Here is a 13,919-nt window from a genome sequence, read left to right as displayed (position 1 = left end):
TGGTTTGTTCTTTTGGAGTTCTGACCTCTGGCTTCTCTTCTGACAATCCCGTCTCTCCCCTTTGGTACCTCGTGATCTTCTGATTCTGATCATAGCTTGTTTGATTATTCTCTTGTGTGTATCGTCTCCTCTGCACCCTGGCGTCTGGCTCCACCCCCGACCACCTCCCTCTCTGTCACATGGTTCAGGTTCTGTTTGTTACCTGGTTAGTAACCGATGTTTTGCTCAGCTCTCTTGCTGCTGTGTGCAGCTCTCCCTGCAGCAGTAATACCCGGGAGCCATGACACAAACACCTCATGCTTCTTTTTTGCATGTTTTATATGCAGGCCGGTCTTTCCAGTGGTAATTGGACAATGTGATGTGTCTGGCTTGTAGGTGCACATATGGTATTGGTAGTCTGCATGATGTAATAGTAGGGATGTTGGTAATAGGCTGTTATATAGAGACAGGTGCATTTCACATAATGGTGTGAATGGCACCCTATGCCAGCCTGTGTGCATTTTGAATACTAGGCAGCCCCCCTCACTGATGTTTGGTGGGTTAGTAAGTCATTGTTTCATTAGTATTTTGTGCCAGTGCTGCCCTGGCCTAAACAATGGGGGACCTGCTGCATTCTGTCGTACATTTGTGTCTGGAAATGGTATGTCAAGTATAGCTACTTTTTTTCAGTGATGTCTTTTGTTGAGTTTTGTTCTTTTTTTAGTTAATGGTTTTTACAATAATTAAATCAAAATAAGTTTTAGTTACTATTTAAGGAGCTATGGTGATGCAAAGCAAATCAAAAAGTGGTTTATCACAGAGTAGATAAAAAAAATAACAGGTTAGTTGGGTACTAGAGTTAAGTAAGGAGGTAGATTGTTGCAGTGTTAGTAGTCAATGAATATCTGTAAGGGGTGTGGACTGTGCTGTTTCATTCCTTTCCCTGAAGACACCAATCATGTCATGTGAATAATTTTGTGCGGTTTGAAATGTATTAGGTAGTTAAGTGACATAATGTGAATTGCAATATATTGTGATACAGTGGGGGAAATAAGTATTTGATCTCAAGGCAGCTGGGACAACAGTCACCAAGAAAACCATTGGTAACACATTACTCCATAAAGGTTTAAAATCCTGCAGTGCCTGCAAGGTCCCACTGCTCAAGAAGGCACATGTCCATCTGAAGTTTGCCAGTGAACACCTGGATGATTCTGTGAGTGGTTGGGAGAAGGTGCTGTGGTCAGATGAGACAAAAATTGAAGTCTTTGGCATTAACTCAACTCGCCGTATTTGGAGGAAGAGAAATGCTGCATATGACCCAAAGAACACCATCCCCACTGTCAAGCATGGAGGTGAAAACATGTTTTGGGGGTGTTTCTCTGTGAAGGGCACAGGACTACTACTCCACATCAATGGGAGAATAGATGGAGCCATGTACCTTAAAATCCAGACTGACAACCTCCTTCCCTCTGCCAGGACATTAAAAATGGGTCATGGCTGGATCTTCCAGCAAGACAGTGACCCAAAACATACAGCAAGGGCTACAAAGGAGGGGCTCAAAAGAAGCACATTCAGGTCATGGAGTGGTCTAGCCAGTCTTCAGACCTTAATCCCATAGAAAACTTATGGAGGGAGTTGAAGATCCGAGTAGCCAAGCAACAGCCTCAAAATCTTAATGATTTAGAGTTGATCTGCAAAGAGGAGTGGACCAAAATTCCTAATGACATGTGCGCAAACCTCATCATCAACTACAAAAAAGTCTAACTGCTGTGTTTGCCAACAAGGGGTTTGTCACCAAGTATTAAGTCTTGTTTGCCAGAGGGATCAAATACTTATTTCTCGCTGCAAAATGCTAATAAATTTACTTAATTTATGCAATGTGATTTTCTGGGTTTTATTATGGATATACTATCTCTTAATGTTAAAATTAACATACCCTTAAAATTATAGACTGTTCATGTCTTTGTCAGTGGGCAAACTTACAAAATCAGCAAGGGATCAAATACATATTTCCCCCACTGTATATACTGTGATAAGTTAATGCATAGTGCTGGTAGTCTACAGTGTAAGAGTATAAGACATAGGTAGTGACATTAGGCTAAGATATATTGTTTTGTAGGGAAGTTTTTCCCAGGAACAGACAGCTGGGTAACTGAGAGTTAAGAGTTGGGACTAGCCCACAGTGGGAGGGGATAGTGCCAGGGAATGCAGATTACTATCTGATAGTCATTAAGATAGCAGATAGCGTTTGAAAAGTAACAAGTGTGCAGTGCTACCAAGGGGTGATCCACAGTTAGAAGAGGTTGGAGCAAAGAATAGCAAGATTCTAAAGCGAGCTACGGATGAGACTGAGAGATGTTCCAGATGGCATTATCGGATAAGACACAAAGTCACTAGAAACCCAAGGGCTTGATAGTGCTGAAGGTAATGGACCTAAAGAGGGCTGAGAGTGTGGGACTAGTGTTGGTCCTGAGCAGTGGATCTAAGGCATCCATAATGATAGGACGTGGAATTGCTGAGCGAGTAGAGAGAATTTCGCTTATCAGGACTGTGGCGTAGAGCTAGGTTGTGGCGAGGTACAGATGAACCAGATAAGCTGCATACCCCTGGAATAGCCTACAGAGGAAGGATACAGTAGGAATGAAAAAGTTTCTTACTGTGAAGAAAACATGCTAAAGACTGTGTACCCGATAACCCTTGTATAAAACTTTTATCAAATTTTAGTAAAGTCTATATGTTTGAATGGAAGTCTCCTTTATAAATCTGTGGAATTCATGGTCCTGGCTAGCCAACACCATTGGCTAAAGGTGGCTTGCTCAGGTGTACGGCCAACCCACTCTTTCATGCCGGCTATGACAAGAGAAGACAATTGACTCTCCCATGGCTGCCGTCCCGTGCTGCATTAAATATCTCTCTATTAATGGTGCTTCAAGTGTCCACCTACCCCTCCTCCCTGCGGTAGGTGTGGGATCAATGTGTCTCAGAGCATGTAATCAAATAATATTAGAACAAAATGGAATAGGAAAATTATAATTTTTCGGCTTCTTTATTAAACCATTCTACCTTTTTTCTGTAGTACAATCTTGCTCCCCACATGGTATACTGGATAACATTGGCTTTGAGATCTTTGAAACAAATTTGAAACTACCGAGTGTCTCAGTATTAAAATTTAGTTCACGATAATGTTTCTACATTATCAAGAGCAAGCGTAACAAATGGTACTTCAATATATGAGTAATTTCCATTTAAAGTTACGATTACGCTTTCACCTCAAGTACTTTATATCCAAGTGTGAAATTTTACTTGTCATGTTACTCCGAGGTTTTATAGGCTTTGTGGTGGGTTTTTTCCCTTCATTTTTTTTTGCCTTTTCTTTGCTGGATGGAATTTCTGATGACTTCTTCGACGTACTGAAACAATGTCACTGCAACCTTTTCTGTAGTCTTGCGAGGCTTGAAATGCATGAGGAAATTGGCATTTAAGTGCAAAGAGATAACATCCTTGAATCTTACTTTCCCTGATTGAGGCAGACACACTATATTGCAGAAGTTTGTATGATAAAAATGGTTTGCAATAACAACTTATTAAACCAAGTCATATGGGCTTTATATTTTATATCACCTCCCTTTAACTTTCAAAAGCTTTGTAAATGTGTGTAAATTTCACCTTATTTCTCAATTTGTTTATGTAGTATAGCATTCGTTTTAGAGTTGGAAGATTTTAAGATTAACTCCGGAAGAGAACTCTAGAAGAACATTCAGCTATCTTATTTAGCTGTGTGATTAAATGAGTCACAAGACTCATACAGATTTACAGACACTAACTGGAATCTTCTAATACGGTTTGCCTTACTTATTGCATGCTGTAAAAGAGTGGTTGTTATTTTACTCACACCGGAGAGTGTGAAAATCAAATATCCTACAATATAAATGAAATGAAATTTGAAATATTTTCATGGCTAGTACAGTAAAGTTAGTTTATGTCACAATATATACAGCACTATTCCATGTCTTGGTGCAAAGTCAAGATACAGTGTAACCAATGTAAATATATATTTTACTAAAGATTGCTGTCACTGCAGTCCATATCACTCACTACATATTTAGCAAGCATCATCTGTATAGATGACACTCTACTTTTCTCAAATATCATGCTCCAGAGACTACACTCCTAGCTCCTCATAGTAAGTACAAAGTTGTGCACAATAGTAGCGTAGACCACAACGCTGGTTAAGTTTGGTACATCTTTACAGCATGTCTACTTCTTTCACAACACTGCTGTCACGATTCCACCCCTCAGTGTGTCTGGGATGCAGCTATTCAATCTGGTACAAGGGCATACTGAAGCTGTCAGTACTTTGATGGACAGTTCAGTTTCCAGTCTGGTGCAGGGGTGTGCTGAGCTCAAAGTGGGAGGTGCTGGCCTTCTTCGGGTGTTCATTGTCCTAGGTGATTGCCAGGCTACTTAACTTTACCATTAGTCCCAGACTTCTGCCGGACATACATTGAGCTTTTGTGTGGTTTGTCTCTCTGTGCATTGCATTTGTTTTGTATATCTTTCATTGCCTGACCTTGGACCTCGTTCTGACCATCCATCTATTTAACACCTTTGCTCTGATCCGCTACCCTCCTGGTATTTTGACCTCAGACTGTTACCTGACTACACTTTTGTCTCTTCCTTCTGTTTATGACAAACCCTCCTGGCTTTTGACCTTGGACTCTCAACTATCCTGACTCACGGCTTGTCGGTGAGAAATGACTCAGTGTCACATCTGCAATTTAAAGTGGTTTTCCCATGAACAAAGAATATTTTAATTAATAGATTTTGGAATAAAAAAAGTTCAACAATTGGATGTGTTAACAAAAATGTTCTTGTACTGAGATAATCTTATAAATGTGTCCCTGTTGTGTACTGTGTAATAGCTGTGTCTGACCATACAGGGACATGGTCTGATCATACCACTGCTCTTGGGCAAGGGAAGAAGCAAAAGAGTATACAGACAGGACAGCAGGGGCTCACAGCTGATTTTCTGTGAGGTAAGGCTGGTTTCACACTGCATTGGGCAGAGCTGCGGAGGGCTGCTTAGTTCCCCATTAAACTCCGCCCACAGCTGCACCTCTTCCATTCAGCTCTGCCTACGACGGCATGCGTCCTGCGTACCTATCTTTAACATTGGGTACACAGGCCATGCGAATGTATGCGGATGCCTCCACATGCGTCATTTTGACGCTGCGCTGAACTGCGTCGAAAACAACATGTTACATTTTGTGGCGGTCGGCGCAGCGTCAAAATGATGCATGTGGAGGCATCCACATACATTCGCGTGGCCTGCATACCCAATGTTACAGATAGGTATGCAGGACGCATGCCGATGTAGGTGGAGCTGAATAGAAGAGATGAGACAGTGGGCGGGCCTTAATAGAGGAACTGCGCAGCCCTCCGCAGCTCTGCCCAACGCAAGTGTGAAACCAGCCTAAATCATTTGAAAACAAGCTGAAAATGCTTTACCTTACAGAAAGCATCATCTGTCTGTATAGGATCTTTTGATTCATCTTCTGGCCAGGAGCTGTGCCAAATACCAACCATCTTCCTGCACAATCAAACACAGCTCTAAAACAGTACATAGTAGGGACACAGTTATAAGATTATCTCAGCACAGGGAAAAAATAAAATTAACACATCCAAATGTGGAATTTATTTTTATTCCAATAATTTTTTATTAACGTGTACGGTACTTTGTTTATGGGATGACACCTTTAATTGACTTGTGTTAGGAATCATGGGTGCACAACCCAGGGCCTGCACTGCTGTACTATGCAGCATTCAAGCTATCTGCATAGGAAAATGCTTGTCTATCTATATGTGGTTTTTAAAAAGGTGGCCTTCTGTGAAGAGCTCTCTGCCCATAAATTACAGGTATTGTGAAATGCTGGGCTGTTATTTCAACACCAATAATCTGTAGAGGAGAGAACAACCTCCATTCTGAAGTACTGACTGTTTGAGGAGGTGACTCATATTCACCTAACAAGTGGGGGACCTAGAAGTGGGACCTGTAACGATGAGAGACTTTTATAACATACTGGATGGTGGCTCGATTCTAACGCATCGGGTATTCTAGAATATGTATGTATGTATATAGCAGCCACATAGCATATAGCACAGCCCACGTAATACAGACAGCCACATAGTATATAGCACAGCCACGTAGTATATAGCATCCACGTAGTATATAACACAGCCACATAGTGTATAGCACAGCTACGTAGTATATAACACAGCCCATGTAGTATATATCAGCCATGTAGTATATAGCACAGCCACATAGTATATAGCACAGCTACATAGTATATAGCACAGCTACGTAGTATATAGCACAGCCACGTAGTATATAGCACAGCTACATAGTATATAACACAGCCCACGTAGTATATATCAGCCACGTAGTATATAGCACAGCCACGTAGTATATAGCACAGCCATGTAGTATATAGCACAGCCACGTAGTATATAGCACAGCTACATAGTATATAACACAGCCCACGTAGTATATATCAGCCACGTAGTATATAGCACAGCCACGTAGTATATAGCACAGCTATGTAGTATATAACACAGCCCACGTAGTATATATCAGCCACGTAGTATATAGCACTGCCACGTAGTATATAGCACAGCAATGTAGTATATAGGACAGCAACGTAGTATATAGCAGTCACGTAGTATATAGCAGCCATGTGGTATATAACACAGCCCACGCAGTATATAGCACAGCTCACGCAGTATATAACACAGCCCACGCAGTATATAACACAGCCCACGTAACACAGACAGCCACGTAATATATAGCACAGCCACGCAGTATATAGCAGCCCACGTAATATATAGCACATCCCATGTAATATATAGCACAGCCCACGTAATATATAGCACAGCCCACACAGTATATAACACAGGCCACATAGTATATAAAACAGCCCATGCAGTATATAACACAGCCCACATAGTATATAGCAGTGTGGGCACCATATCCCTGTTAAAAAAAACCCATTAAAATAAAAAATAGTTATATACTCTCCGTTCGGCGTCCAGCGAAGCTGTGCCGATGCGTGCGATGCTGCCGCCAGCTTCCGTTCCCAGAGATGCATTGCGAAATTACCCAGATGACTTAGTGGTCATTTGGGTAATTTCGCAATGCATCTCTGGGAGCGGAAGCTGGCGGCAGCATCACGCGCATCAGTGGACGTCGGAAGGTGAGAATAATGATTTTTAATTTTTTTAATTATTTTTAACATTAGATCTTTTTACTATTGATGCTGCAGAGGCAGCATCAATAGTAAAAAGTTGGTCACACAGGGTTAATAGCAGCGTTAAAGGAAGGGCGTTACGCCGGTGCATAACGCGGTCTGTTAACGCTGCCATTAACCCTGTGTGAGAGCTGACTGGAGGGGAGTATGGAGAGGGCACTGACTGGATGGAAGTAGGGAGGGGCGAATTCGCGGCCGGACTGTGCCCGTCGATGATTCATCAGCGATGCGGGATTTCCGTTACAGACAGACAGACGGAAGTACCCCTTAGATGATTATATAGATAGATCCTCCATTACATTTATTTCTGGTATTTACTGGTAAGTTTAAGGCCATTGTAATTTTACAAAGTCGGCTGAGTTGCATTCTTCTGATGGATGGTCTAACAATATCCTCAAACAACCAGTAGAGTAACTTTAAATTGTCCATAGATTGCAATTGTATCTAGGCCTTAGTGCCGGAGGTGGACCATTGGGAACACAAGTGTTTATTATATATCTTGACCAGTGTGTACCTTATCCCTATATGTATTGTGTTCTGTTTTCTGTCTTTTTTTACCTTTGTGATGTTACATAGATAAAATTGGTCTGATTTGCCAATTTTGGCGAGATCAGAGTGCCATTTAATGTGTGTAGGGGCTTCCATACTCTCCCTAGTCAGAATTGAGGAAGAAAAGGATCGATCGAATTGAATTCCATTTGCAGGCAGATAACCTATTACGAGATAATTTGGGCAGGGATGTTCTCATCTTTCCTTATAGAGAACACAGGAATGCTTAGCCGAGCCAAACATTCCTGTGTAATGTGGAATCAGAAGAGACAACTATGAGCTAAACGTCATCCAAAAGTTGTCTAATGTGTATGGCCAGATTTATAGACTTCTGTATAGCTTAACAATGTTTTTTTATTTATGTATGAGCGCAAGTGCTCGTTACTTGAGTTTGCCTAGGGTACTAAGGTATTTACCGAGTATCGCAAGAGCTCGAGTGACATGTTCGAATCCCCGCAGCTGTTAGACACAAAACATGCGGGGATTCACAGACAAACAAGGGCATCCCCACGTGTTTTGTGGCTGTCTAGCAGCCACAAAACATGCGGCCGCAGGGACTCGAACATGTCACTCGAGCACCTGCAATACTCGGTGCATACCCGAGCACCCAAGGCAAACTCAAGTAACGAGCACTTGCGATCATCACTAATAGTGAGAGCACTGTATGTAATACACATTTCTACAACTTCACCATGTTTGTCTACTGGATGGTTATGATAAAGATGTATTTTACTGATTTCCCTGCTGTATTTGACAAAGTCAAAAACTGTACAACATACAGCATTGTGTTTTGTAAAAAAAAAAAAAGAATCCAACATATGATGAAATACTATTAGAGACAAAATAAGTGAAAGTGACAGATGAAATCTCTAAAGATTATTCATATTGACAGTTTTATTTGTTAGGTTTATATGGGAATCACAACATTTTGTGCAAACTTAAAGAGGACATCCTCCAAAATTGATAACAGGTGTCGCTAATTATGCACTTCAATAAAGACCAAAACTCGATACTAAACATTTTCCAATATCTTTTTTGAAGTTGCCTGTAGTTTCGATTTGGGATAGTTTAATGGACATGGATTTATACAGCTTTTATTGACCTCAATAATAAATCTTTCTTCAAAAAGGCCTTGCAGGGGTTGTCCATCCAGAGGACGTGTTTAAATGTGCTGGAAATGTACATTGATTAGACTTACTAATATACCGTACTTTATTTCAGATAGCTCTGTTAATATCTCAATTTTAAAGCGTGTCCTCTCCATTTTTGGGTTTGTTCCAAAACAGAAAGGGAGCCCTTCCCCCTCACTGTTTTTGCACATGACTAATGTTGAGGCTATCTGTCAGACTTAATTCATTAGCTAAGTCAGATACCCTCCTTGGCCATAATGGCTCATGCAGGGATAGTGAAGGTTGCTGGTATAGCTAAAGATCTGAGCCCCTACAAACACTTTACTAGTCAAGTGCTAATTGCCTCTTTACAGAAGAAGACGTGAACTCTAGTGCTACCTATAGGAAGTAGCATTCCTAAAAGCCAATATCGACCCTATAAGGATCCTTGCCACATGCCTTAGGATAAAAGCCAAACGAGAATCAAAAGGTCGATATTGACTTTTACGATGACTACTTCCAATATATGGCACTAAAATTCAGGTCGTCTCCCTTTCTAAAGTGACAATTTGCATACTTAATTTCCCAGAGGAGAATTGCATGGCCTAAAGGTCTCCTTACACTGGCATATCAGGCATGTCACTCTCCACTAGTAGAAACACTACCAATTATGTGGTTAAATATATTTTTATTAAAGAGAAGAGAATTTTACAAGAAAAACAGTAGTTGAAAACTACGTCAATGATCAAAGTACTTTTTCTTATAATATACAATTCGAGAAGAGTAACACAAAAAAACACTCATTCACAAACCTTGCATAAATCTTACAAAAAAGAGAGAAAAAAAAAAAATTAGAGGGAGTAAACCCTCAAGAATGACTACGGTATCTTTAACATATAAGCAATGACTCCTTGCCCCCGCAACAGGCGAGGACTTTCATTACCGTAAATAAAGTAAAGCATACCTAAAATCAGTTCGCCCATGTCCCCTAAAGCGAGACATGCACGCAGATGGTATCATTATAAAAGTAACTGGTAAATCATGGTACAGACCTATCACACCGAGCTGTTGGAAGGTGAACAGCTCACCCAGGGGGGAGATAGAAAGAAGAAAAAATAGAGGGGGGAGCCCAATTAGGTGGGGCTCAAGAAAAGATATTTAAAATGAGAACATGAAAAGAAAGGAAGAGTAGCTTAGTAATCGACTGTAGAATAGACAGGTGTATTCAGGTAAACAGGTCAGGGAAACGAGCAGAATCTTTAAATAGAATCCATTCAGTCCAGGTACCTAAGAAGGAGACCCTTGTCTGTGAAAGGTCTGCTTCAATTTCCTCCATCCTAAAGATGGTTTCAAATTCTGAAAACCACTCCACAACATCGGGGGGAGAAACACTACCAATTAGACCTCATTTAGAGCCCTTTCATACACCTAAATCAGAACTCATGCTTTTCACTGAGGAGGGGCAAGCCCCCAGAAAAACACATGACTGGAAATTGAAATTCTGGTTTGGCTTTTATCCTACATTATATAGCAAGGCTTGTTAAAGGGACGATATTGACTTCTAGTATTGCTAAGTCTAATCAGTGACACTAGAGTTTAAGTCCTCTTCCTCTCTAAAGAGACCGTTTGAATAGTCACATGCAATTACTGAGGGGATGAGAAAGTTCCCTTCTTGTATAGGAATGAACCTGGGATTGGAGTAGATTGATGCTAAAATTGGGACCTAAAAGCCCATATTATAATTAAGTACAAGTGCATCTGACCAAATTAGAATATCATCAAAAAGTTAATTTCAGTTCTTCAATACAAAAAGTGAAACTCATATATTACATAGAGTCATTATAAACAGAGTGATCTATTTCAAGTGTTTATTTCTGTTAATGTTGATGATTATGGCTTACAGCCGTTGAAAACCCAAAAGTAATTATCTCAATAAATTAGAATAATTAACAAAAAAGCACCTGCAAAGGCTTCATAATCATTTGAAAAGATCCCTTAGTCTGTTTCAGTAGGCTCCACAATCATGGGGAAGATTGCTGACTTGACAGATGTCCAGAATGCAGTCATTGACACATCCCACAAGGAGGGTAAGCCACAAAAGGTCATTGCTAAAGAAGCCGGCTGTTCACAGAGTGCTGTATCCAAGCATATTACTGGAAAGTAGAGTGGAAGGAAAAAGTGTGGTAGAAAAACTGCAGCCTTGAAAAGATTGCTAAGAAAAGGCCATTCAAAAATTTGGGGGAGAATCACAAGAAGTGGACTACTGCTGGAGTCATTGCTTCAAGAGCCACCACACACAGACGTATCCAGGATATAGGCTACAAGTGTCACATTCCTTGTGTCAAGCCACTCATGACCAATAGACAACAGCAGAAGTGTCTTACCTGGGTCAAGGAGAAAAGGAACTGGATTGTTGCTCAGTGGTCCAAAGTGTTGTTTTCAGATTAAAGTAAATTTTGCATTTCATTTGGAAATCCAAGTCCCAGAGCCTGGAGGAAAAGTGGAGAGGCCACAATCCAAGCTGCTTGAGGTCGAGTGTGAAGTGCCACAGCACTGCCACAGACTGGTCGCCCGCCCCCATGCCATGCCGAATTGATGCAGTAATTGATATAAAAGGAGCCCTGACCAAGTATTGAGTGCATTTACTGAACATACATTTCAGTAGGCCAACATTTCTGATTTTCAAATTATTTTTCAAGCTGGTGTGATAAAGTATTCTAATTTACTGAAATAATGACTTTTGGGTTTTCATTGGCTGTAAGCCATAACCATCAAGATAAACAGAAATAAACACTTGAAATAGATCACTCTGTTTGTAATAACTCTATATAATATACAGTATGAGTTTCTGAGAACTGAAATAAATTAACTTTTTGATGATATTCTAACTTAGTGAGAAACACTTGTATAATAGAACGTTTACTCAGTTTGCATTGCCAACTCATTTAGGGTATGTTCCTTCTGGGCTTATATGCTGCAGATTTTCAGCCCCAGCAAAGTAGATGAGTTTTTACTAAAGGTGATTCATTTACTGCTTAAAAAAATCTGTGCAAAATCTGCACAGAAATTGACATGCAATGTCAGCTTTAAATGTCACTCGTTGCAATGCAAATCCTTTTAAACATTTGCTGAGTGCCCTCCTAAACTCCATGCAGGGTAATGTAGGGACGAGCACCCTCTATGTAAATTGAGCAACACACAGTATTTTAATATAGTAGGCACCATGAGTGTGGCTAGTTGTCATGCTGGGACAATAAGAAGAAAGACTTGATCAGTTTACATTGGGGGCCCTATATATAGGAAGTCTTTTCTAATTTATTCAGCTGAGTTTATCTATTTTTTTAATACAAGACATTGAAATCGTTAGATTCGTGTGACGTCATGTGGCAATTATGCTGTAAATGGGAAACGTATTCTTCTCCTAAATAATCTGTTATTTCCTTCTCTATATCCTTTTCCCATAAAGCAATGTCAATGATATCCACTCCGTCCTTGAAGTGACAGTGTATGATGAAGATCGAGACCGAAGTGCTGACTTTCTGGGCAAAGTTGCTATCCCCTTGCTGTCTGTAAGTCTCATTCACCTGCCATACATCTCAATGTTTCTCTCAATCCATAAGGAAAAAAATGAAAATTTCTGTAGAATGTCAGTCAGTTCTCAACTGAGATATTAAAAATCTCACACCAGTCTGAACAAACGCAGACAAAAAGAAAAAAAATAAATAATAAATAGAATTTAACACCCTCGTTCCGCGACCATGTTGAATCCCACGGTAGTTAATTTCTCCTGACAGGCTCGGTGCTGGTAATGAACAGGTACTTGTCAGAATTGCCACAGTTGTTTTGGACTCCTTGTCAGTTTCAGCAGCTGGGGGTCAAAGGTGGCCGGGGGAGTGTATTCAGTGGAGACCATGAGACAGACGGCTGTCATGTCTTTCTTTCCACAGATTCAAAATGGTGAACAGAAAGCCTACGTCTTGAAAAACAAGCAGCTGACAGGGCCAACAAAGGGGGTCATCCATCTTGAAATAGATGTGATTTTTAATGCTGTAAGTCTTAACTTTGCCTTTCTTCTCGCTTCTAAAAAAGCTCAGTTCCTTTTGTTTCCCCATATATAAAAGTATATGAATGTTAGACGTTTTATTTCAACCTCCCCGCAAGTGAAGACAAGGAGCGACACAGCCACAGCATGGCGCACCCTCCCCACAAATTTCAATTCAGCTGTTGTTGCTAGCAATGACATTGCTCCTGTTAAGTATGCAGGCGAGTTACCCTCCCTTGGTATTATACATTTATGTCCTTTATACGGTTTGCTTTTGTGAATTTTCAATCAGGGTGCATGTGTCGGTCACAGATTACAATTAGGCTAGAAAACCGATCATTTTGTGTGAGTCGTCTCATCTCCAATACGTGTCATTATTATCTGCAGGTAAAAGCCAGTCTGGCTACACTTATGCCAAAAGAACAGAAATATGTTGAGGAGGAACAAAGACTTTCCAAACAGGTAAATAAGGCGCAGCCAATTGACAACTCGATATTCTACGAAAAGATCGTGCTGGTATGAAAGTCATGGAAGCATCTTTCCATCAGAGCTGGACTTATTATTAAACCGCTGTGAGCCAGCATCTTCTTAAAGGGAACCTATCAAGTGAAAAATCTCTATTAACCTGCATATATGGGGTTAATCTGCAGGTTAATAGTGTTCTGAACCTGCTTTCACCTGCACTTAGACCCTCGATGTCAGGAGGAAATTAACTTTATTCTTCGGGTTTCAGTCATAGGGGTGGCACCGGCGTGCGTTTAGTCACCGCTCCATGTATTGAGAGCCCCGGCTGTAACCGGCTGGGGCACTGACTGACCGCCGCGGTTCTCTATACACAGAGCGATGACTGTAGCCACGCCGGTGGCATCCCATGACTGAAACCTATACTCTGCCAGGAGGAATAAAAGTTCATTACCTCTTGGCAGTGGGAATCCG

The 13,919-nt window shown here is 40.8% G+C and overlaps 1 protein-coding gene across 6 annotated transcripts in view; it reads left to right on the top strand.

The window, feature by feature from the left end:
• The window catches only part of MCTP1 (multiple C2 and transmembrane domain containing 1), a 1,325,457-nt gene that overhangs the window by 865,829 nt on the left and 445,709 nt on the right, over positions 1-13,919 (top strand). For all 6 annotated transcript variants that reach the window (XM_077289252.1, XM_077289242.1, XM_077289260.1 and 3 more), the window contains 3 exons: positions 12,408-12,510; positions 12,889-12,990; positions 13,371-13,445. In XM_077289252.1, coding sequence (XP_077145367.1) covers positions 12,408-12,510; positions 12,889-12,990; positions 13,371-13,445 — 280 coding nt within the window. The remainder of the gene's footprint in view (positions 1-12,407; positions 12,511-12,888; positions 12,991-13,370; positions 13,446-13,919) is intronic.

Source organism: Ranitomeya variabilis, chromosome 1, assembly GCF_051348905.1.
Source record: "Ranitomeya variabilis isolate aRanVar5 chromosome 1, aRanVar5.hap1, whole genome shotgun sequence".
Lineage (NCBI taxonomy): Eukaryota > Metazoa > Chordata > Amphibia > Anura > Dendrobatidae > Ranitomeya > Ranitomeya variabilis.
Note: the sequence above shows the minus strand (reverse complement) of the source record. Positions and strands in the feature narration are given on the sequence as shown.